At 42.8% G+C, this 26,617-nt stretch overlaps 1 protein-coding gene across 6 annotated transcripts in view; it reads right to left on the bottom strand.

The window, feature by feature from the left end:
- Window positions 1-25,058, bottom strand: part of lmo3 (LIM domain only 3) — a 41,072-nt gene extending 16,014 nt beyond the window's left edge. For 2 of the 6 annotated variants that reach the window (XR_013467407.1, XM_040174605.2), the window contains exons 1-2: window positions 22,304-22,758; window positions 19,720-19,933 (exon numbers count right to left, since the gene is read on the bottom strand). Coding sequence is in view for 5 of the 6 variants with exons in the window: in XM_040174605.2 (XP_040030539.1) it covers window positions 19,720-19,933; window positions 22,304-22,328 (239 nt within the window). In the remaining variant the exon portion in view is untranslated. Of the gene's footprint in view, window positions 1-19,719; window positions 19,934-21,611; window positions 22,759-22,845; window positions 23,135-23,155; window positions 23,373-24,451 lie in introns of those variants that run through there. The other 4 variants (XM_040174608.2, XM_040174610.2, XM_040174609.2 and 1 more) reach the window with 4 other exon arrangements.
- Between the last annotated feature and the right edge of the window lie 1,559 nt (window positions 25,059-26,617).

Consider the following 26,617-nt stretch of genomic DNA (forward strand, 5'->3'; position numbering starts at 1 on the left):
AAAACATGTGCCTTTCCACATTCTACACTTCTCTGAAACTGTGTGAACAAGAAATAAACTACTGGCCGCAGTTCTGTCCTCCGTTACTATCATCAAAGTAAATTCTAAAATCATATCCTACCCTACACCTTTAAACAAACGCTGCCTTATCTCTTACCGTCATCTACTCATCACCAACATCATCTCATTCCTGGTGAAACTTATCAAAGTCCCACTGTCCTCAAATGACTAACAACTCTTTACAACAAAAATCATCATAAAAAGTAACCAGGAACAAGCTTTTGGCACTGCAGTATTTGGGCCCATTTTGAAGAGGGTGTAAAAAAATATTTGGAGCCCTCCAAGGGCCAGATGTGCAATTTGATAGGCACTTCCCAATGCCAACCCACCTGCAATCCTAAACTGGGTGCCAGGCTATGGCACACCAGCCCTGCAATTATCTGCACCAAACACGCACAGTCCCGTGAGTCATTGCTCTTCACAGCTAATTTAGCTAATCTCAACTGGAGGGGATGGTCCAGCAAATGATACGTCTAGGCGACTGAACTGAAACGTTTTGGTAGAAACAAAATAGCAGTGTTGGATCTTGAATGGAGACCGAATGGTTAAAGATTCCATTGAAAAATAACTTAGTGAATGCATTTTGAATCAAGGAGTGGAACAAGATTTTGGAAAATACTGAAAGAGACTAATTGGGCGGCAGAGGGATGTGGTGGTTAGCGCTGTCGCCTCACGGCTTGCCTGTGTTCAAAGCTGTCCAGCGGCTGCGGCCTTTCTATGTGAAGTTGGCATGTTCTTTCTGCGTACTCCCAATTGAATTGAATTAATTGTATTTTGTATAGCCCAAAATCACAAATTTGCCCTCCAGGCTTTAGTCTGTACACATGCAACATATTTCGTCCCGAAACCCTCACATCGCCCCCAAAAATGAAATAAGCCTTCAACAGGGTAAAAAATCAAGATACCGTAGAAAGAATGGCAGAGGAGGATCCCTCTTCTGGGATGGACAGAGTGCAATAAATGTGATGTGTACAGAATGAAACACGTAAAAGATGTACAATTGCGACAGAAATCGATTCAAATATTGACAACAAACAAGGTGTAAGGCACTCCAAATACTGCTGAGGGTTAATTAGTTACTCTGAATTGCCGCAGGAGTGCAAATGGGAGAGTGAATGAATGTGTGTCTCTATATCAGCCTATGTTATTTTAGTTCAGAATTTTAGTACTCATTCAAACGGTTGACTACTAAAATGTGTAACCGCTTCCTATTGACTTTGGCGCAACCCATTAACCTTATCCTAAACTATTCCGTAGAAGTGCCTGGTTTAATTATAGGAGAACTGGGCTATGAGTTGGTCATATTATTGGTATATTTAAAGGAATTACTCACACTGGCACAAGACTACAGTGACCAAAAATGTTTGATGTCCGTATGTTCACTAGGGTAATGTTGGCTAATATTGTTTCGGGTCACTTTCGAGTTCTATTATCCCTCACAATGTTTGTTAGCTTATAATTACCCTTTAGCATTTTTAACTAGAAAGTTCACAGGAAGAGATTCACTGAGCGGCTGTGGTCTTGGTTAGTTGCAATCTGCAACCACACCAAGAGTTGTAAACATGTATTCCTCAAAAACAGGCTTGGAATATTGTGAACCTTTAAGGACTAAATTGTAGTAACCTGCAAGAAATTATATTTTTACAGTGTAAAAATTCATGAAAACCTTCTGTTCGGTATAAGTTATGAGTTCACCTTGAACGGTTTTCAGCTATTTATGGATGGTAGAGCTGCTTCATCTAGATATTAGAAATGACAAACCTTTGAGAGCTTTGGTTAATAGATTTCGTCAAACGTCATGCAGGCTAAACTTTAAATGCCTTCCCTGCTTTTGGGAGACAAAACAAAGGCACCCACTCTTGAACACCTCTTGAGGAAATGTGACCCCTCTCTTACGGACAATTATGCACTGGAAGGAAACAAGACCCTACGGTATTTGTGACCCTCCTTCAGGCTCAATCACTTGTAATTAGCGGGGACCAGTTTGACCTCATAGTATTTTCAGATTAGATGTGAAAAGCCCAATTTAATTACAGGAGCTTCAGAACACACACACATTTGGAAACTCAGCATTATTGCTGAGGTGATTGTGGTGGTGGTGTTGTGTGTGGTGTTTAGAGGTTAATGGCAGCAAAGCTTTCCAAAGCCCAACATAACAATTATAGGGTACTTTCAGAGCTTTTAACATCTATGAGCCATTTTATTAAACAAGGTACACATGCACAATTATTTGTATGAAATTATATGCTATTTTAACCTCAATGAAATAAAAAAGTTGGATGACTGAGAATTTTGAACAAAACAAATGAAAGAAAACACCAAAAAAACACTTCTTGTTATTGGTTTGTAGCTTGTGGTGCATTATTCCACTTCTCTGGTTCACAGAAGATCAGGTTTGAGAAGCTCAGTTTTCATCAAAGGTATCTTGAAAGAAGAGGAATGCATCGGCAGCTGAACAATTCCAAAGCCCAATAACTAGGAGTGAGGCATGTAATTGCATCTCCAAATCAGCATCTGGAGGATGAAATGTGCCCTATGAGGTGAAATGTGGCCGATTAACACATCCTTGAAACACTGTCATGGAGATTAACATACATATTCCAACATATGTATCCAAGCCAGCAGTCCCAAACTATCTTTTTCATATTCATTGCATGTGTTATTATTGTATGTGTGTCGCATCAGAGGACGAAAACTGACAAATTTGCCACAAATTAAAGGTCAAAACTTTCTCCTCACGGTCATTCTTGGATAAATACGTTTAGAAAAATTACCAGTTCAACATTGCAGTAATTCATTAGTTTAACATGGATGGTGAAAGATTTGAGATGCCAACTGGAATGATTTTTTTTTGTAGAAAATTACTTGAATCATGATGCTCACTAGTACGCCTCTACAGCCTTGTTTTGTTTATATTCTCTTTATTCTAACTGAAAAGTTTCAATTTGTGGAATCAATTTCCTTTTACTTATTTTTTTTCATTAATCCTAAATAATAAATAAATAAACATATGATACATATACCACGATCATTCTATGAGTGTGGCTTAGTGGAGAGTTGGATCGGCAGTTGTGTCCTTGGCTAAGAAACTTCCCCAACATAGCTTGTGTAGCTGTGACCAGTGTGGGAATGTTAATCAAGAGTGTTAAACTGCTTAGAGTAAAGTTATGTGACCAGAGTGTCGTTGGTTTAACATTAGCTTTTTGCTTCTAGTGATTTCTGCTTCAAAAATCATGATGCTTGTTTCTTTTGGGGAAATGATCTTGCTAAACAAAACTTATCAGTATAATACATGTTTGTTTGCCATGGAATTATTTTCTGCAATAATCCCTTATCCTAAATCCAAATGGCTTATTGTCGAGGGAACCAGAGAGACACCATCTTTGGGGTTGGCAAACAAAAATATGTCATCCCTGTAGCACTGTAAGAGGACATACTGTAACTGAAGGTGAACTACTGGATCAGGCCGGCTGGACAGTACAAAGACACTCTTAAGGGATCAATTGAAAAGGGGAAGGAAAAGTATTTCATATGGAAATATTGCTATTGACTCAAACACATTTAGTCACTAATACAGTAATTCTGAATAATGATGAAAGGAGATTTACTCTTTTTCTTGAAAATATTGGAAAATCTAAATTTGTATCAGTTATTCAAAAGTATCCCTGCTTTAGGACTGAGTGCATCTGGGTATCACCGTGTGGCATTTTGGACAGGATTGCCCACATTGGTTTAATGGTAATGGTTTTATAGTATGAAAAACATGGTGATGAGGTAAAAAAGTGTGGACTTGAAGGCAAGCTTTGGAACAAAGGAGATCTTGATAATGAATTGACCAAGTGCAGCCAATTAAATTAATGACAGCCTACAAAAGCCTCAGGTCTGGACCAACCCAAATATGGAAAAGCCATTATAGGCGTATGAGAGGTGTTCTTTAGCACTGATGTACAGCAACCTTTAAACATTTCGACAGAAGCAGCAGGAGCAGAGCTCCATCAAATAGAAAGCATGACAAAACCATGGACAGCATGAAATATATATATACACACACACAGACAACAATTGACATTCTTATTTTTTATTAGCAAGTTCATGGAGTAAAGATGCACTCCTTCATAGAAGGAAAATGAATAGAAAATAAAGCTGAGTTGTTAATTTGGCTTTGTGATGTGAAATCAGCTGGCATCACAATCGTTGTTGACGAAGGCCGCGGCTCTCCCACCCATTGATCAGGCATCCTTAATGCAGCCTAGGTGGCTGTGAAATTCACCAGAGACACATGGATGCTGTTCTGCAGCAAGGCTCCAGATCACTTTGATTGCTTCTTTAGCATTTCACAGATTAAAATGCTATGGAAAACTGGTGGAGGAGGCAATCAATGCCGCGGCAGCAGCAGCCCCCCTTGCAGTCACTGCTGCTCACAGCCCGTACTCAGATGGTGGGCATAACCCAGGCTACACATTGATTCTTCTATACCTCCAAAACCAATTATAGATTGGATGTCTCCTCAATATAGAGTCTTTGAATGGATTTGGCCTGACATGTTTCTTTTCAGTTTTAAGAATCTTAGATAAACATCTTGAGATGATAAAAAATATTTTAAGCTAACAAATGTTTTGTAATGTAGCAGCACCCGATGGTGAGATGCCCAATGCCGTCAGGTGACTCAATGAAGTTGTTAATTCCTTCATTTGTTTGTTGACACGCCCCTGGGCTAAGGGCGAAGCGGTATATAGCACTATATTATATAGCACATTTCTACTTTTTTTGGCTTCCTCATGAATAATTCAGGCTGTTAAAATTGTAGCATTTACATCTCATTTTAGAACAAGCTCAGAGCAGACAAACTGAATTGGCCTGGGTTTACGCAGAGATCGCAGCTCTCCCCGCTCGACAGGGCACGTGTTATCACAGAGATCCAGGTTATGTGTTGATCATGGAGACATTTTTCCGGGCATATTTGGGTTGCAAAAGCTTTTACACGGTTAAAACAAGTTATTTTCTGTTTTCTTACTGCCATGTGGTGTTCTTACCAAAAAACATGATTCACAAAAAGATTCTATTGCGGCATGTTCCAACCAAGTCTGCACAGGACGACTCGACCAGCTTCAGGGGTACAGGTGGCATGCGGTCTGAGGAGGAAGCTGCGGGACTGGGGCTGGATGGGTGGTGGTGGTGGTGGTGGTAGTGGTGGTGGTGGAGGCGCACAGTAGTGTGTCTGGTAGTTCCGCTAGGCCGCCCACTAATTGAGAAGTCGCTCAGGAGGTTCAGCGAAGGCCTCACAGCTCTGCCTAAACCATCCAAATAACGCCTGTAAGTGGTGCTGACATCGACCAATCAGCCTTTTGAAATCCTGTTTTCAACAGTGCCGCCCCCCACCCCAACACACACGCCTCCCCTTCACCAGTCACGGTTTTAACAGCTGCAACCAGCTCCAGTGTCCCTGTCTCCACGTCCTCGTCCCCCACCCCCCCACTTCATCTCCATAAAGGCCTCATTAACAAACACACACACGCTCCCCCTTCCACACACACACTCTCCCTTCCACACACACACTCTCAGACTCCCCCTTCCACACACACACACGCTCAGGCTCCCCCTTCCACACACACACACACACACGCTCAGGCTCCCCCTTCCACACACACACACACACACACACACACGCTCAGGCTCCCCCTTCCACACACACACACACACACACACACACGCTCAGGCTCCCCCTTCCACACACACACACACACACACACACACGCTCAGGCTCCCCCTTCCACACACACACACACACACACACACACGCTCAGGCTCCCCCTTCCACACACACACACACACACACACACGCTCAGGCTCCCCCTTCCACACACACACACACACACACACGCTCAGGCTCCCCCTTCCACACACACACACACACACACGCACAGGCTCCCCCTTCCACACACACACACAGGCTCCCCCTTCCACACACACACACAGGCTCCCCCTTCCACACACACACACAGGCTCCCCCTTCCACACACACACACAGGCTCCCCCTTCCACACACACACACACACAGGCTCCCCCTTCCACACACACACACACACAGGCTCCCCCTTCCACACACACACACACAGGCTCCCCCTTCCACACACACACACAGGCTCCCCCTTCCACACACACACACAGGCTCCCCCTTCCACACACACACACAGGCTCCCCCTTCCACACACACACACAGGCTCCCCCTTCCACACACACACACAGGCTCCCCCTTCCACACACACACACAGGCTCCCCCTTCCACACACACACACAGGCTCCCCCTTCCACACACACACACACACACACACACACACACACACACACACACACACGTGCTGACGTGAAACCTCCCTTGCTCCCACATTGTGCATACTTATATTAACATTGTGAGACGACCCCCTCAATGTGGAGCACCATCTCTGACACATTAAATTATTAAAGTCAAACGTTATACGTTAATACATAGAAATATTTGGTACGAACATGTCAGAACAGAAAAGACGCTTATATGAATTAACATTTCACTCAGGGCTCTGTCCACATTAGCCTTTTTACAGCGAAAAGCGGGACGTTTTTAATTCACCTTCTTGACAATACTGTGCGCTAAATGCATCATCTCATAATATAATATGCCCGCCTTGTTCAATGGTAAGGGGAACACTAAACTTTGCTCTGCACCACCAACACCTTTCCAGAACCCCCCAACACATCCCGTGAGGATGAGAGCTGTGGACGATTCCCAAACAAATAGCCCCGAAACTAAACAAAGCCTGATGCCAAAAACCTGTGGGGTTGGCAACGAAGGGGCGGGGGGTCTGCTGCTGCATTTCACCGTGTCGAACAGCAGGGCTGTTATCATACTCTCACATGCCTGCAGAAGAGAGATGGCAGCCAAATATGTGGCAGCCAGAGGTGTGTTCCAGCTGTGGTATGGGGCCGAGCTGCAGAGACTGTGACCGCAAATGGATCCACAACACACCACAGCAGAGAAAGAACACAGGATGACATTATAAACCCACAGCTAGGGCTGGGCAATGTATCAATATTATATCAATATCCAGCCATCGGACTCAATTCCGTCCCTCTTGATTGCGTATTTGTATATTCATGTGGAGAGGTAATTGAGTGAAAATCTGTGTTTAAAGGAGCCGTGACTACCGACGCAATCACTTAAAATCGACTTCCCCTAAACCATTTTAAATTAAGTCTAATGCATGTATTCTTCTCCATCAAAGAACTTCCCACATAGAACACTAAGAACAGGCAATACGCAAGACCTAATCTGGATGGCCTTGCGGATCATTGCCTAAAAAGGAAATGGCAGGGAGGCCATCCATTAATATATGCATGGAAATGACCTGCAGCACAACCCATAAAGAGAGGCCAGCAAAGGTCAAATAGCCTCCAAACTGCTCCTGAGTTTAATTAAAAAGACAAAGAAGAGCATAATTTCAGAGAGGACAGGCACAATTACTGTTCGTGAGAAGGGGAACCGGGCTCAGGCTCTTTCAGGAAGCCTGGCGTTCCTTTTCCCCATAAGGCATAGCATCATCTTCCCATCCCTTTGATGTCAATACGGACCATTCATTAGGGCCATAAAGGTTAATCTGGAAGGAGAGCGGATATCAAATAGTCAAGAGAAATCCAAACGAGCCGGCGCCACAAGGGATGTTATATCTAAACCGAGTGCAGTCAGCAGGTAATGGAGTTACCAGAATCTACTTCTACTGTTTGAAAAGGAAATGAAGAGCTTGAGCGCTGTAACTTGGGCGCCCTGGTGACCAGAGTGGGGGGCTCGGCGGTTTTCATACGTTTCAAATGGCTTCATTTGCTTGAATGAATTTAACACAATCCGAGTCGATATTCGTTACAATAGGTTGGCCAGGTCGGAGGGGGGTTTGTGACAGGGATGGTCACATGATTTACAATAGGATGATGATGATGATGGATGTGTTCAATTAAGGATAGTATCTGACTCAATAAATTTTTCATTATCCCAGTTGATGTGTTTGGGACAGTGAATTAGATAAGCCCCATGATGACACTCAAAGCGAAGCTCAGGGCTGAATGGGAGCAGCCCAGCAGGGACAGAAATATAATATCTTTTTAGGGGGTGGGGCACCGGGCCATGACATCAACTCTTACCTACTGTTCGGGTCAAATTTGTCTCATTTGATACTTGACAGCTGTGAAAAATACCCTAAACGTTGTTCTTTTAGACAGAAATGTGGTAACTTTTCCTAAAGTGACGCCAAAAAATGAAAATATATTGTACTTTTGTACAGATACACGTTTTTATACAATAAGGTTGTTTCGGCTCCAATTTGACCCGTATCTATTGAGATGAGGTTGGTGCTATAACTTTATACACACGTTTGTGCCAGTGTCCGCTTACTTACTTACTCCCTGCTTTGACGTTAAAACTTCCGATGGCGTGTTAAATTCAAATGGCATTTCTGATCTCCCACTGTGGGTTAAAACATGGAAAATGGTGGTTTTAGGCAATCTTGAAATTGTTCAACTGTACAAGCCATGGCGGATTTCGAAACCGTGAAATAGTAGAACAATATTGGAGTGATCATATACAGTATGGTGCGCAAAGGGAACCCAGAGGTCATAGGGTGCCTCGACACAGACACTAGACACTACAACACGGTCTCGCGCAATGTAATAAAACATTCAACAAAGTAAAAATGCACTCAATTCAAAAGTGAGCAAAGAAAGAAAGAAAACAAGCAATCACCTTGACACAAAACTGCCAGGAGAACTGTCCGCTGGCCTTTCATAATATTCCACAATATAATTGACATATCAACTAGGGCTGCACGGTATACCCGGATTGTGACGCCATCACAACTGACATTGCCCTTCGGCAGGCGGCAGAATTTATTTTTAAACCCCGTCGAGGAGCACCACGCGGTCGAAGCTACTTGTTTTACATGTCTTGAGATTGAGTTATGGTTATAACTCAATAACCACAACAAATAAGTAAAACACCACGGTACAACAGCTTGTGACACAAACAATTTGTAACACTAAAAATTGTACATTTATAAAAAATTACCCACCGAACTGCATGCTGGGTACAGCTCACAAAAAGAAGTAACTCTGTTGCTACATAAAAACACGAAAAAGAGAGATACAGGAGGAACAACGAGAGACTTGTGCAGCGATCACATCATGGCCCTGATCAAGAACTCACAAGAAGCCAGCACAAGGGAACAGAAAAAAAGGAGATGCAACTTGTGCCCTGCAAAGGAAGACTGCAAAACAGGGACAACGTGCTGCAAATGTTGGAAACAAGTGCAAGTTCTACACATGTACACACGTTTCATACCTCTTAATTTCAATGGACAGACTACATTTGTATAAGCATTCCATTAAGTCATTTTGAGTGTATGAATATTAATGTAACATTTACCAGTTGGCTAAATCTTGCATGAAAATGTATATCATTTCTAGAGCACAATAATATACATATATAAAATATTAAAACAGATGTGTTATAATATATGATTTTCTCCAAAAACAAATGTTTTAAAACCTAAAAAATCCACTCTCCCGGCTCTCTGAAACATCAAGGACTAATCATACATTAACTAATAAGAGATAAGCTATTTAGACGTTATAAATAAATTTGTAGCTTAAAATTGGGTATAGACACTTCAGGTGATTCTTGAACGATTACTGTGAAGGTATCCAATATGAACAGTATTAAGGGTTAGAGACAGTAAAACAGTTCATCCCGATTATGGGAGTACAATTTAAAGGTTTAAACGCTAACAATATCACCAGGGGACAACAATCTAATACAAGGGCTGGGTAAATGGACTGAACAAATCACCTGAATGTGCCAAAACGCTCCGTCATTAATCAAAGATAAAAGTATGAACGATTGAAAGGCAGCGCTGAGCTTCAATCACTGATGTTAAAAACCACAAACCAAGCTAGAAATCTAGGTGTAATTATGGATTCAGACCTCATCTTAGAACAGCCATATCAAGAGAGTTACAAAATCACCCTACTATTACCTAAAGAATACATCAAGGATTAGAGGACTTAGGTCTCAATCGGATTTTGGAAAGACTTGTCTACTGAAGAATAAAAAATAGATAACTGCTGTAATGGTATATTTACATGTCTATGTAAAAAGTCAATCAGAAAGCTACAAATGGCCCAGTCTTCACTAGGACCAGTAAAGTGGATTACATCATGCCAGTTCTCAGGTGTTTACACTGGCTTCCTGTCAAACAAAGGATTGACTTCAAAATCCTGCTGTTGGTTAATGAAACACTGAATGGTTGTTTAAATGTGCTATACAAATAAACATCGTCTTGCCTTTGAATTGACATTAAACATTGTTTGTCAAAATAAGTTGTGACTCAATCACAGAATTAAAAAAAGAAAAAAACCTTGAAGCTTAATAGGATTTTTATTTTAAATAAACCTGCAGTCCCCTGATGCAGATAAAATATTAAACATCTGTAGTTTATCATTTTAATTTTCTGTCTCCTTTTAAAAGGTGCATAAGAACAAAAAAAATGCCATCCAATGACTCGCCTGGAGTCCTGAGCAGAGCAACCTGCGGGCCTTTGCGGCATGTCAATAGAAGCATCACAGGCAAAAAATGCAGATGTTGAGGTTAGAACGAATGTTTTTTTAACATTGTACAATAAATTGTGCACCTTCTACATTCCTTAGTTAGTTACTATGTCATTTAATCCACATAATATACAGCAGTGATAATACTAGAAACAAAAGTTTTACGTAAGAAGATGTGCACCTCTGGTGAACCCTGAAACTTTGAGAATGACATAATGAGTGAACTGAAAAAGCATAAGTGAGTGGTCTGTGGTCTTTCTACCTCTTCCTGCACGTATTGTTAATCTCTGTTACTTGTTTGTTTTGCAAATAGATAAACAAAAACTAAACTAATATGGGGATGAGATACAGATATGTCCGTTGTATTGTCTTAAGTTCCAAAGTGGATTGTGATATTTTAAAAGCTGCTTAAATGTGACTATTTTAAACCAAAGAAAAGAAAATTTGCAACAAAGAGTGAAGAGGTAATAATCAATAAAATTTACAAGGGAGTTCGGTCTACGGTCAGATTCCCCATCTTAAAGAAACACCATAGCTTTCCAAAAGGGGAGCATTCTTTGAACACTGGACTGTTCATTCCTTACCAACAGTAATAATAGAAAACATCACTGCTCTGGCTATAGGCCACACTGTAATATCCATGGTAGAAAATACAAGGAAAATAATTGGTTTCTTAGAGGATCAACAACGATTGTCAGGGATCCAAGAGTTACCAAAATAAATAATGTCGGAGTGGTTCCCTTCAGACATCTTCCACATCATTCTTCTCAGTGTAACAGCCCTATCCACCAGACTTCTCTCGCTGAACGTGTGAGGGGACTGAACAGGACACATTCAAATCCACAAAACAAACACCAGAAAGTAATGCACCAATTGAAGTCTTTTACTCTGGAGGCATGAAAATAGAAAACTGGACCAGGTAGAATTTTCCACATTTTATTCCTTGGCAATCATTGCATGTATCACTCTGTGAACCTGGAACAAGCAAAAAGAAAATTCACTTAAAGAAAACCACAATTTTCGTGGTTTTGCCCTAAAAATCGACCATAATAGGAGACGACTTGCATGCCATTTGAAATTAACAGCCTCATTGGAAGTTTAACGTCAAAGCAGGGAGCAAGAGAGACGGGCAGAAAAGTGTGTTGAAAGTTGTAGCCCCAATCTCTCCATATTCTAATACCGCCAACTCAGTGGTGACGCTACGCTTAAAAGCGCCAGGCGATGACCAATTTTTCAAGTCCCTGAAAAATGTCCCTTTTCTCCCCACCAACATTATTGTTGCTTTAAGCACGGGGGGGGAGGATATTGTTTTACAACACACGCCAGCCACAGCCTACTTGCCTTGCCCATGGTTCTTTTCAAGGAGTTGTCTTGGGTGACCCTTCTCTCTGGCAGTTATTAATAATAACACGTGCCGGGGAATAGTTCACCTTGTAGCGCGTATAACTGGCCTCATACAGAGGAATCCCCAGTGGAGGGGGGGTGAGAGGGAGTGAAAGCTATAGGAAGCTAGGGCAAGAAACGCAGACATCACATAAAGGTTTCCCCTTGTATGTCATTATAATTAGGTAATCATCTATCCACTGCCCCTCCTATGATGAAGAGCCTGATCAGCAGCATCAAAGAAGGCCGAGACGTAACAGGGAGATGGAGAGGTTGAAGATGTGTGTGTGTGTGTGTGTGTGTTTGCAAGAGATGATTGGATAAGAAGGTAAAGTGGCAAAGATGACGAACCAAGTGCTGTATTCTCCACCTTTAAGTCTCATTAGGAGCTTGAGCAGGAGAGGCCCACTCTGCATGCAGAGTGTTCTATTGTAATACTAAGCAGCCAAAACGGGATTGAACCCAAGCATTCCACACAAATTGTCCCCTTCAAGTGCTAAAGCCGTTCCGAAGGAAGAAGAAAAAATAAATAAACATTCGGCTTCTTCTGATATTGGTCTTTTAGTTCAAAAGGGTTTATACCTTTATGTTGGGTTTGCGCCATTTACATGACACTGACTGACCGACCGTAACAGGGAAGCCTGTTGGTCTGTGAGTGAGGGAATGACTCCACTTTAGGATTCAGACCGCAGAGATCAAACCCTCTCCGTACTACATTATATTTCATGTATAAGATCTCGTTTAAGTATACCTTTGCTGTTTTCAGATTGTGGGTCATAAGGAGACACTCAGGAAGCTGGGGTCTCATTCAAAACCAAAAGTCATTGTTGACTGTTAAGTATCTTTTATGTAAGTTACGTATTTGATATAAAAAGGATAGAGATTTCATGCAGCAAACCTATACTTCTTTTAACCCAAACCGTGATCTATTCCTAAACACTTTTTCTACAGGTTTGGCGTACTTCGCGTTGTTGGGACAGTCTTAGGGGACCGCAAAAAAGATTTGACTTTTGTCTTACTCTCGACTGTGTACCAATTAAATAAATACAACTCTGAATTACCAACTGTAAGTAGGTGAGTAAGTAAGAAGAAAGCAAGGTGACCATGTTGCCAGAGACCAATCAGTTTTTTAATGTTATTTTAATACCTGCGCATGGGTAGGGAACGATCCAGGTTTGGGAAAAATTAACTGTGGAATGTCTCCCGTCTCACAAAATCTACAGTACCTCCATGGCCAGATATTCGTTCAATCTGATAATTATTCCTAGCAATGGGGTGGAAGCTTTTTTCAAATTAGAAAACAAATGGTCATCAGTAATGTAAAGTATCAACTAAATGATATACAGCCCTGCTACGTCTAAACGCTCTCAGCAGACCTTTACAGCAGGCTGCATTTAAGTGAGCTCGGGTGTCATTGACCAGCGGTCCCCGTGCCCTTCAGTGTTTGCTGGGAGAACGGCTGTTCTATATATTGGGAGAAAAAGAGGAGCTGGCCCAAATCTTTCAGCCTGCTGAGAATCAGGGAGGGGAGATGGTTATTACAAACTACACGCAGCTTCCTGCACATCTCCCAGGAGCACAGCGCCTGTCGGTGAGCGGGTTGCGGTGCTGTGGCGGCTCTGAAGTAGAGGGCCTTCGGGTTTTTGTGGAGCCGTTTGCCATCCATCGCAGCCATAATTACAGATCTGTAGCTGGGAGTCCAGTCTGCTCGGAGGAATGTATGAATGTGTGAGTAATTTGGGAGGAACAAGGCTGTATCTAGCCAGGAAAGGACATTTAATTACCACGCCATTATTCAGTCTGACAGTTACTGATCTTTTGGTTCATCTGTTGTTATAACGTTTTTTCATAACCATCACTACTGAGTGATGTATCCATCATTTTCAGTTAAACTACATTAAACTTTTGTTTCCCCTCGATGCAGATAGAGGGGAAACAAGGGGAAAATACACGTTATCAACTTTGTATCTGACATGAATTTAAGCTGCTGTATAACAGATCTTCATTATTTGGAAATTGCAAAATTGTATTGTTTTCTTTAGCCACATTTAAAGTCTACAATGTTTGTATGATATTTCTAAAACAAATTGTGGCTGTGTTTTCAGACTGAAAAGTCAAAGAAAAATTGGATGGGTCTGCAGAGAACAAGAATGTTCTGTAGTTCGTCTAGGTTCATCTAGAGGCCAAGCGAATGGTAAAACATTGCATTATATACTCTTTCTAGCGTTTTACGCTAAATGCCAACACTTACCAGTTTAACCACACACACACACACTTTAATATAAAGGCCGCATTCTCTTCAGATTCCAATGTAAATCTGCTAATTCCAAAACGTTCTCACCAGCCAAATGCTTTGAGAGAAATTTGGGGTTCATTACCTCGCCCAAGGACTCCAATGCAGACTGGGATCAAATTGTTGATGAAATTAATTAACAACCCCGATGTTGCTCATGGGCCCACAAACGTCACAAGAACACATGCATACACATTGGCTACAAACATCAATTAAACATGAGCTGCATTAAAAGTTATATTATCCTCAACGTCAATAGAAGTATACATTAGGCTTGTTTAATTTGGGATGTATTACAAATATATTACAAAATGTGTGTGCAGGTTAACATCACTTTGAGCTCACAGTACGAGTAAACATTTTAATAAATGGCGGTTAATGTTGCCTCAATGTAAAAAAAGAAATAATGCGAGTAATGGATTCAGAATTTGGCCTTGAATGCTTAATTTGAATGTGTGCGTCTGAGCACAGAAAAAAAATATTTTGCCACTTTGTGAGTAATCGCAAAAAAAGGTGTGACAGATGCTCATAAGGAAGAATGTATCCAAATGAGATTTCCGAAAGAATAGATGAGTTTCAGACGGCCTGAGCCTTTTCTCCTCACTCCTTGTCGGTCCCTCGAGATAAAGCTTGACTTGATGTCACAGTCACGCTGGATGCTGACATACAAACTGACAATGCGTCACAAGCATAATGTGAGATGAAAAAAAGATACATTTTTCACTTACATTTACATATGTGGTTACATGAGGTGGCTGTGGATTACAAAGTTGATCCTGAAAGGGGGGCCGGGGTAAGTTATTGCACTGAACCATGCGCTACATGTTGGTTATCTCTCGCTGATAGCCAGCTTTCCAAAACATTAATAAATCCAGCCGTGTTGACGGCTCTGTGAGTTTACTTGCATTTACAATCTTAAAGTAAAACCACTGTAGAGGAAAATTGAAGTTGGATTAAAAAAAATGAATGAATAGATAGATAAATAAGTGTTCTGCTGGGGCGGTCTTTAAAATGGATGCCTGGAATTTACAGTTTTCCATTAACTGATGCCCACCAGCTTTTTTCACGCCTTAGAACCAGTGCCGTGTGTGTGTGTGTGTGTGTGTGTGTGTGTGTGTGTGTCACTCAGCAAGCAGTCTTCATTTCCACAGCATTTTTTTTTTACTTCAACGTGTCAGTTTGCCTGCTCTCCTGCCTTTGGGGCTTTCAAACATTATCGCTGTGTACTGGGAAAATCACACATCAGCATAAACAGTGGCGGAGCCCGATTACTGCTACCATCAATGGAAGCAGCCGTTTCAAAAGGGGATAATTTGTTGATAAAATCTTCTTGCAGTGTTTCCTCTACATTTGTAGAGAGCAAAGCACAAATCAAGCTCCAGGAGATAATACCTATAATTATGTTTGCACTCGCAGGTTTATGACGGGATGGCTTAGTTACACACACAACTCTGTAAATCATATTTGATCACTGCTGAAGTTTTTTCTTGCCGTATTTGTTATTTTCTCCTTCCCTTCAGTTGTATGTGCATGTTTTTCCAGTAAAGGATTATTATTTCTCTGCTGGTGGGATCACATCGCTCATGGTTGTAGACCCCTGAAAAATTCTATTAACCCTGGTTATGTGGGGCCTAATAACATGCCACCCTGCTTAGCAGAAAAGGATTGACTTGAAGGAGGGTGTGTGTGTGAGACAATGTAAAGTAATTTACTGTGGAATTCAAGGGAATATAAAAATTGGCAGAATGTGTGGTCATCTTTTTTTTCTCCTGTCCTGTCAAACTGCAACCAACATAATAATAAAAAAACACATGCCTTTTGAGTAAGGGTGTGTGCGTTTGTAAAACCATTGCCTCAGCGACGTAGCCCGGCTTTCTTTGTCGCTCTGTAGATCTGATGCAGAGTGCTGCGGTTCGTTATATTTGCCATTCATTAGCCAGCAGTGAGGAGATGTCAGGGCGCATTCACTTGGCCGGGACACTCGCGTGAGAGCGAGCGTCAAATCAATTCAGTCACCTTGAACTTTGAAGATGAAAGATTATTATGTTGGCTTTGGTCTTCTTAGCCTGCATGGCTGTTCTAAAACCCCTGCAGCCCCCCCTTACTGCTACTGAATATATTGGAGGAGTTGGGGAAAAACAATGTCCACATCAGCTGATTGCTGAAGCCATCAACGGTTTTGTGTTATGGAGCTGTGCTATATGATAGCCACCGGAAGGTCCTGCAGACACTTTTTAGTGGGCATGGTTCTCAACTCGATGCGAAGAAAACACTGGCATTGTACTTTCTACAAAGCACACAATGTGAGAAGGTGGACATTATTAAGTGAAGTTAGTGATGTACTATATGGAGCGAGTGTTATTGAAAGTTATGCGGCATAATTCCTTTCCAAGTCCCATAAGGGACCAAACAAACCCAGTATTTCCACCTACAAGACCGCTGTTCATGTCCTGTTTAAGACCAGAAGGTTACTTAACACTTACACGTATTGTAAGAAAAAGACCTAAAAAGGTGGTATTTGTTGTTACGTTACATTCTGACCTTATGCTGAAGGTATGCTATGTTACTTGAGTTGCGTTAACATTAAGTTACCAAAGCTATTTGCCACTGCCAGGGTATTAATGTTTTATTATAGTTAGAAAAAATAAAAAGCAAGTTCACATTTATACATCGGTTTTCTTAATTTAATATATCCACCAATATCTATGTTCGGTTGCCCTTGTTACAATGAAGTACTCCAGCACTAAGTACACAGCTGGGACTCTTTAGTCTGAAGTCCATGTTTGTACTGGAGTTCCTTTGGAGAATCTCAGTCAAGCAAAAAAAAGAAAACACTTTCAGTGAGGCAGGTTATTAATAACTTTGGTTCGATCAACTCCGGTGGGAAAAGATTTAAAATGAAAATGTCTTCGTAAGATACCATTCGCCATTTTGCTGCTGCAGCAGTCTTAGGCCGGCCCCCCAAATTATTATGGTTACTCTTATTGGTTGAGAACCGTGATGACACCCCTCCCAAGCCAATACTGATCAACATCCCCCCTCCTGTGACGCTTTGGTTGTCTATATTTGTAATCAGAATTCAAAACTATTATAATAAAAATCTGTTTACGCACAATAAAATTGTCGGAATTAATTGGAGACAATTACGCAGCAATGTTTGCAAAAAACAATTTAAAAAATAAGTATGCAATACACTTTTCAATTAATTATTGAATTTTGCACAGAACTGAGCAATAACTCGCAAACCTGATTTTTCTTCATTGCCGAGCACTAGTTATTGTGTTGCGTTATTGTTACCTAGTTCTGTTACGCTACCATGTTATGTTACGTTATTCTTCTGGCTCAAACCTAGACAAAAGCAGTTTGAGTCATATCTAGGAATCTGTATTTTGTTATTGTCAACGGATCTTATAAAAAGCAACACAGCAGATGTGTTGTTTCTTCTCTTAATGATCCCATTAATTTCCACTTACGAAGGAAATCTTGAAAAAAAATAAAATAAAAGTCACATTAGATTGATTACTAGCTGTGTTGTTGTCATCTGAATGTTCTGAACATGCCCGGTCCAGTAAAGATGCTAAGACTAAGCAGCGTGATGTTTGGCTAGATGACAAACTAAACATAATCTGCAACATAACATTTTTTTTTTTTTTTAAATATAAAAAAAACTCCTTCAACCAATTGTTGTACCAACTTGCCAGGAAGCTCTTAAATCAAACCATAACATTAAGTGCTTTTAGTAATTTAATTAATTAACTTAATGCAAAAATATGCAGAGAGGAGCTATATTACGTAGGATGATATACACTAAATATAATTTCGATTAATACTACTTTAATGGAGTCATTTTAAGTCACTATTCAACAATGCTTCCAACAGAGTCTGACCTCTGACCTGATATGGTATTTGATGTTACGCTTTATTTCAAAGCAACATTTGGCTCCTCGGTCAGAAATAATCTATCTGCACCGAGGTGAAACAAAGCTTTACATGTGTTCGGCCTCTATAAATTATACATTGTTATGTAAACACCACTAAGGCCAGCAGCTGTTTGTTTCCTACCAGGGCTCTGTTCCTAGTACACGGCTAACTGAGTTAGCTGGATCATTTTCAGGATCAGATTACATAGATTCAGCTTTTCGGTTCCACAAAGAGAGTTTGGCAAAATCACCATAGACAAACACATTTCAGGCTAAGTTAGCTAGAAAAGCTCACCACCCCCCCGGAAAAAAGGGCAGCTCATTGATGAAGAAGGGATATTAGTTAGGAGAGAGTTCTCAGAGATCACCAAGATCAGTTATCATATCACAATGACTTCCTGTACGAGCGCTAGTGATGCTGCTGACAGGGGATCATTTATTTAGACATTACAAGACATTCTTGAGCCGTACACGGTGAACAGCATACGCCGCAGCCACGCATTCACTATCATGCACATTTCAATACAAAAAAATGAAAAACACTTTTTATGATGATGATTTACTGATTTAAAATAAATCTCCCTCTTGACCTGTGATGCGACGGGAAAAAAAGGATTTGTGTGGAAAATGCACTCACACAATGAGAGCTTGTGGAGAGAATTGTTTTTAAAAAAGGCTAAATTTTTGATCATTTAGTGTAGACTTTAAAACTTTTGTGGGGTGCAATGGACGGACAGTATTTTCCCTGTGTGTACGCTTGCATTGCGTGCGCAGTACAGAGGAGAATTGTAAATGTGCAACCATGTAGAAACAGAAATTACATAAGATGACTACAATATGGTTGAAATTACACTGACAATAAAACACACTGCACGGCAGCAGAAAGACGTGAAGTTCTATTTCTGTGAATTAAAACAACCTTTCTGACAATAAACAGGTGGATGAACCGTAGTCTAGCAAATCAATTCAGATTAAAACATAACAAAAAAGGTCAGAGGTAATCCTATGAGTCTCAGTGAGATGCTGGGCTTCCATAGGAAAGGCTAAAGCTTGAACCAATTGGTACATCACTCAGTCGATCAAGATATCCGTCATGAGGAACCTTATCTTGATTGGTTGTAACGGCTCCTTGCTTTTCACGTGTTTGAGTAGGTTTCCTGACAGGTATACGAGACTGAAACGAGTTTGTTGTCACTATTGTATATTGATTTATTACTAGTTGTGCTTTTGAGGAGAAGTTTTGTTAATGATTTAGTGACACGGGTTAACTAGAGTCAAATAATTGGAGTATTTACTCAGATTATTTCTGAAAATGATTTATTGCTCATCATGCTCATAAAAGAGAGTTCAACATGACCTTTAAATGTTGTGAGCAGACATGTTATCTGTACGGCGTGCAGCGTTTGGCCACCATGGCCCAGACGGCGCCCTTCTTACCGTAGGTAGTCTCTTCGGCACAAGATGAGGTTGGCTTTGGTGTAGAGCGTGGAGCCCACCTCGCCCAGCCTGCAGTCACAGCAGGCACACTTAAGGCAGTCCTCGTGCCAGTACTTATCAAGGGCCTTCAGCAGGTAACGGTCCTTGATCTTCCGGTTGCAGCCGGCACAGCCTTTTGGCTTGGTGTCCGGCTGGACGGAGAGCATTTGTATACCTGGGAGAAGCACACAACGAGTATACTATAAAGCAAGAACAATATTCACGTATTTAGCACCAACTTCAAATGAAATAATAAACACGAGTTCATGGACAATCTCTTTTTGTTATCCATAAACACAGATTTGAACCTGAATTGCCACACAGACAATTATGTTTCATACACACTATGTATTTTGTACTACTCCAACTCATTCAGTGGGGTCTCACACCATCAGATCAGATAGTTTGAAACAAAAGAAAGTATACTCAAAATGTTAGCAGACTCTAGAGATATTGGTGGACTGTACAAAGAGTTGTAAAAATATAACCACTTTGCGTGTGATGAGGCCAGTCTTCTTGGGAGGACCGAAAAACAAAAACAAAAAAGACTTTTTCCCCCCGTACAGTACACACTAATAGTAGGAAATTGTGCTTTTCAAACATTTTCAGCTTTTTTATCATTTCCTTTACCCCGTTGGTCATGGAAGGTACCATTATTATTTGTGATTTAAAGTGGTATTCAAGCAACACTATACAAAACGTGTTTAGCAGCAGGTGTTAAAGGAAAGTCCTAGTCCCTATAAAACAACAGCAAGCCGTAGAAAGCCAGACGAAGAAGTCACCAGTAAGATGACAACAAACCAGCAATAGCAGCTGTCCTGCCTCGGCGCTGTGAGCCCACACAGACACAAAGACACTGTTTCACATCCATGCCAGGACACCTTTTCTCTTTTGCTTTTTTACTTTGACCTCCTCTGTGTTTAACGGGGTGTGGTTACAGGCGAGAGCTTTGCAGCAGCCTGTATTGTTTGGCCTGAGCTGACCGTGGAGAGCCTTTGTTGGCCCATTGGGGGGCAAGAAGGGAGGGGTTTGGGGGATAATGTGGCCTCCACCGGGCAGGAATTAGTATTCTCCTATCATTCCCTGAGGAGAGGCTCACCCCCACTCCCTTTTGTGCCCCATTCAACACAACATCTTAGTTGTATTCATTTTTTCTGCATTTTTTCTATTTAACCATTTCAACTAAAAAAAAATCTCTGCACATGCCATTTCAAAGTAGAAAACATGTTTAGTGTCAATGAAATCATTACGGCGGACCGTTTGTAAAGGATGTTTTGTTGTGGTGTACTTTTTCGGGGATTTGTTCATGCCTCTCTAACTAGAGGGAAACCATTTGATTGCATTGATGTCACAACAGTTATTGGGAAGAAAAGTTGTGCCATCAAAAATGTACAAATCCTGTCAGCTGTCATGACCGTGTGTGCTACAGTCTGCGCTGACAACGCGGGATGACTGATGCTTCACCAGGGTCATCCTGAAGTTTACTGTATTCAAATGTTGTAAATACACACAGCGTTAACACTAGAACACATGTTTCCAAACTAACCCAGTTGCATTAAATAGAACTCATTGGCATTCAAAACACTTTATGGTCCTTGAATAAAGTATCACTACACATCAAGATGATTGGTCTCACCTGTCACCCATTTTAGATAAATCATCTGCAGAGGCGTATCAAACGGGCCACAGTGGGAGCAGCTCGCTTGGCTGTTGATTTGTTAATTGGCTGGATTTGGGAGCGTGGCCGCGCGTACGTTGAGCGGCACTGATCCGCCCGGGCCTCGTTAACACTACAAAGTCCCCGCTGCTCATTACCAAACCAAAGGAGAGAGAGAGAGAGAGTTTCGACTCACCCTTCATTCTTTTTACTGTGCAATCAACCCGGAGGGGTTAGAAGAAGAAGCAAGGCAGGAATTTGACCACTTCGCTTTTCGGCTTGCCGAGGGGAAGTGCCGAACAAAAGCCTCATTTTGTCCGTGAGTGGAAGGGGATCACAGCTGCTCGCAGCCCTAATGATATCTGTAGTGTTTGTGCGCCGGCTCGTATCCCCAATCTCCTCTTCTCTCCCTCATTGTGGACTTGAAGGCGGCTGCTGTTGCCGCGCGTACGCGGCCACACGCATCATCACCCGAGCCGGATGGAAGAGGACGGCGAGCGGCGCGGAAAAGAGCTGCTATCTCAGTCCAAGAAGATGCTGACATTTCACAGTTTAATTACTGTTGCCATGGTAGCGGATAGCTGGTAAAAGGCCAATAACGGAGACTAAATTTACCATGCGGCTGTGACAAGCAGCCGGGCGATCAACAGACACGACATCCGAGCACGTCTCCGTGACGTCCTGATGAAAGGGACATCCGCCGAATAACTCGGAGGGTCGGTTGGGTTTAGAACGACGGCGGGTCGGACGCGGACGCGTCGCGCACGACGCAGAGCGATGCTGCAACTTGCGACGCCGCAGCGCACACCAAAACACCACACGCACACGCGAAGCACGCCAAACGTGCCGTTTTACACACAAGCCAAAGCGCAAAGTACGCGTCCTTACCGAAACTTTTCTCCCTTTTCTGCATTTGTTGAGCCCGCTGAGGCGCCTCACCACGCCAGGTCCGGGGAGCTGCTGTCTGCAGGCAGGCTAGGATCGGGGGGCGCTTTGTTAGAGGGAACGATCCGACACGGCGACCAGCGAGGAATGGGAATGGAAAAGGAAGGCGGTGGGTAAAGGAGAGGAGGGAGGGCGTGCGAAGGGGGAGGTCGGGGGGGAGGGTGGGGGGTGGCAATATGCAGGCGGATGTGATGAGCTCCAGCAAGCTTTCACGCAGCGTGTGGGTGCACGTTTTTCACATCGCCGCGCGGAGATGTACTTGTGGGGAGAGACGCTTCTCCCGGTCCGCGCACCTCCTCTTGTCCCGCGGAGTGCACCGCTAATCAGCGCTTAGGACTCCGAACGGCTCCCTCGATCTACTGTTCCTCTTTGATTGTTCAAATAGCCAAGCCCTGCGTGGAAACTGAAATAATTCCAGCTTGGTTTTGGTGATGGAGAACATTCAAACCACGAGCAAAAGGTGAGCGTTTCAAATTCTTACTCACCTTTCTCAAGAAGTTAAGAGGAAATCCCGACTGAACTCCAGCGGCGGATTCAGCTACAGATCCTCCTCTGAACAGGACACAAATAAACAAGAGAAGAACTTTACCAAGTTGACAGCGCTCTCAAGGAGCGAGGATGAGGTCCACGTGGATCGGAGGCTGTACACCAGCTACAGGTGCTCAAGCAGTGTGAGCGTGCACAAATAGTGCGCGAGGGGCTCAGGCCGGCGGGCGTCCTCAATGTATCAGCGAGAGTGGCGAGAGACGTACGTCGAGTCGAGCTTTATTATCTCCAAAAAAAACAACCCCTCACCGGAGAAACATTCCACCGCCGCGATAAGGTCGCTGACTTCTTACAAAGCGCTCCTCGATCTGACGGAGAGGCGTGCGCGCCCCCGGAACGCCCATTTCCGCCCATCTACGTTCGATCTCGGAACTTTCGGTGCGCGCGGCGCTCATTCTGTGATACACCGACCGGGCAAAACAAGTTTGGTCACTAATGGTGGCGGTGCAGCATGCTGCGTTCAAAGACCCGTGATTGGGAGAGTCATTGTGACACCTGCCGACGTGCGTCCTCACAAGGCCGTGGTTGTTGAGAGTTTTAACAATTGCAATCCTGACAGTATTGAAGTGACACAGAAGGACGCGCACACAGTACACTCACGCACACTTTGTTTGATTTGAAAAAGCTAAATCAGAGACAACTGTCTAGTTTATTGGGAGCTCTATAATGCACCTTACAACAAATCGGTCCGTACTTTGTAATAATAAAACGAATAGTTGCAAAAGTTGTTCAGATAATCAGAAAACCAGATCACATATACAACATGGATAATTGAATCAATCAATTAATCCATCAATCTCAGGTCATGTTAGGTCCCGAGTGCCGCCGCCGCCGATCTCCACTGTACAGCCTCTACTTCAATGTGTCTGGTATTCGAGGATGGGATTATTATTTGTGCCTTGTTATTGCACTCTGGCAGACAAACACACGTACACCGACAAACATACTCTCTCTCGCTCACACACACAGATACCGAATACATCTCTGGCACCATTCAGCGCCCAAAGACGCGGCCTTGACAAGTGGAAGTTAGTCTGTTAAATAATCTTGGATGGGAGCTGTGGTAGGAGGAGACAAGTCAATAGTTGGCATGCGACTCCAGCCTAAAACGAAGCGATAATGAGATGGGTCATAAAATGCTCTCTGCACCATTATGAATGATGCGATGCATTAAAGCTGACAGGGTATTACCTGCCAGTAATTAGGTTTTGTCATGGATTGAATTATTTCAAGGCGGCCTATCTCGGTAATCATGCAATTTTCCCGCAGCGCGCCCGTACGTGCGTGTGTGTGGAGTGTGGGCCACCGCTCTCGCGGTGCCCTTCTGATCCGTTACTCGTCCTCCCGAGTGAATGGAAGATGGAGACAGAAGGCAGCGGTGCAGGATGGAGGGACACGCGCTGTAGGCCTCCAAAGGAAACGGGCACCTGCTTACCAGCTCGCGTGTTACGACCGAGCGGAGGATAAGTTATGTAGTATTACCTAACATTGTGTTTATGTGTTATCAACCCAGCCCAGAAGCACACAACCGAACAGAACACGTACCTTTAGCAGTCCAGAGATGCCCAAAACAGAGCGGCCAGTGGGTCGCTGCAGCAGCGCTCGTCTTTGACCCAAAGTGTCCACGAGGCAACTTTTTCCCTCAGAGATACGCGCAACTCCCGCCTGTCTAAGAGAAAACTTGGTGACAGGTTCTCAAGTTCTCAGACGTACCTAAAACTCGGCTCCCAACCCAGCGGCTCTCTGTGCGTCCTGCACCCGGCTCACAGGTCGTCTCTCTTTCACTCTCCCCCTATTTCGCTGCTTCCTCGCCCCTGTCCGTCGGCGCTTCTCTCTGGCTTCTCTGGCAGGGAAGAAGAAAGAACCGCCAGTAAGCGGAGCCTCTCTCCTATTTAAGCCCCTCCACCAGGTCCCCAGTCAGCCGCACACTCCAGCTCATCCAAGAGGCTGACAAGCACCGTTAGGGAAGGCAGCGCATGTTGCTCTAATGGACCTCATTAAGCTCTACTTACAGATGTTCTCTTAACATAATTGATCTGCAGCGAGTTGAGAGGACGGCAACCTATTCCCCAGTCCCCAATTATGGCCCGGTAATTAGATCCCCAACCTCCAGTTCTCCACATTCACCCTTCTAACATTCCGAAATATCAAAGTATCTCTTTCTCTCAAAGCGACCGCCCCCCAACTACCCCCACCTCGCCCCCAAGTCCGCCCCCCTCCCACCCACAAGATACTATTGACAGTCAGATCTGCTAACCTTTGTAGTGTAGTCAGACTCAGCAGTGCTCTCTCTCTTTCTCTCTCTCGCTCGCTCTACAATTGACAGAGCTCACTCATTCTTTTCTCCATCGCCTCTCCCCGCCCCGAGAGAGAGAAAGAGAGAGAGAGAGCGAAGGAGAGGAAAAACCGAGAGGAAAGGGGGGGTGGGGGGTGAAGGTAAGTTAGCACTTCTGTTAGGGGAGAATCTTTTTTTCTTAAATATTCCTCTGATGGCAACTTTGAATAGAGAGAGGGGGGGTAATAGTGACTTTTGTGAAGTCAATCAGTGCCACTTATATCACCCATCTGATTAGCCAGAGTGCTAAAACAAAAAGCACTTTGGGAGATAGTAATGTCACCCTTTTACAATTTTCCCAGTGTTGTATAAAAAACGAATATTTGTGATGGGATATGAAGTATTTCCTTTAATTTATAGAGTAATGGCTCTTTGTTGGGAAAACTCACTAAAGAATAACAACATACATGTCAGTAAGATTTAAAATAAACCATCGGATGGGGATATGTCATTTAAGGTGTGCAATGTGAAAAATTCCAAATATCCAAAAACATAGAGTAAACATAACAACACGAAAACGCAATCGGAACGTCCTACTTTGATGTGGTGCGGCAGTATGTATATTAAACCACTATAGACTATAGTTACGTCTACCATTGATTTTTACATGATTACAATGCAAATAAGTACAGTGTATGTGTTTACTCTTCCCATGCTCAGCATTTCTGTGCATTCTCTCTTGTCATTTAAACTTTTCAGTGTGCAGTTTGACACTCCCCCACTCATTTAAAACATGAGAAAAATGACAAAGGATTCAAGGGAAACAAAAGACAGGCAGCAGGTGTTTCAAACAGCTGAAACAACTTCTGGCTGTGGTCGTGTTGATATCATCCTGTCATGATTAGCAGATGTGAACGGTCTGTCTCATCAGGGATGTTTTAGATGGCTGTCCTTCCACAAAATTTTCTCACCGAGGGTTTTGACATTTACTTGAAGACACTTCAGCACCTATCTGCTGTCATTCTCTCCTGTGGAGCCCCAAAGGCTGACCAGGAGCTTAAGGATTGGATGCTGCACTTTGGTCCTCCAGCACCTCATGCACACACACAGACACACACACACTCTTCCCCCCTAGGGGGATAAGTCAGGGGACTGTCTACACTAACGACCAGCAGCGCCTCTCCTTAAAGTCACAGTCGGTAATTGCCGCCAGTATACGACCTTCAAGTGGGGTCAAGGGATACGTAATTTGAATGACAACTTTTCTTCTCCCCCGAAGGCCAATTTTGTCTTTTGGCAGAAAGAGAGGTGGTAGAGCTAAGTTCCACAGTCATCTTTCCGAAAAGAAATATGAAGAATCACCTTCAGTAATGGGTCAGAAGGGAGCCGTCCAAATCTAAAGAATAGCTTGGCCAAAGAGTATTGACCCTTCTTAT

The sequence above is a fragment of the Gasterosteus aculeatus genome, chromosome 4 (assembly GCF_964276395.1).
Source record: "Gasterosteus aculeatus chromosome 4, fGasAcu3.hap1.1, whole genome shotgun sequence".
Lineage (NCBI taxonomy): Eukaryota > Metazoa > Chordata > Actinopteri > Perciformes > Gasterosteidae > Gasterosteus > Gasterosteus aculeatus.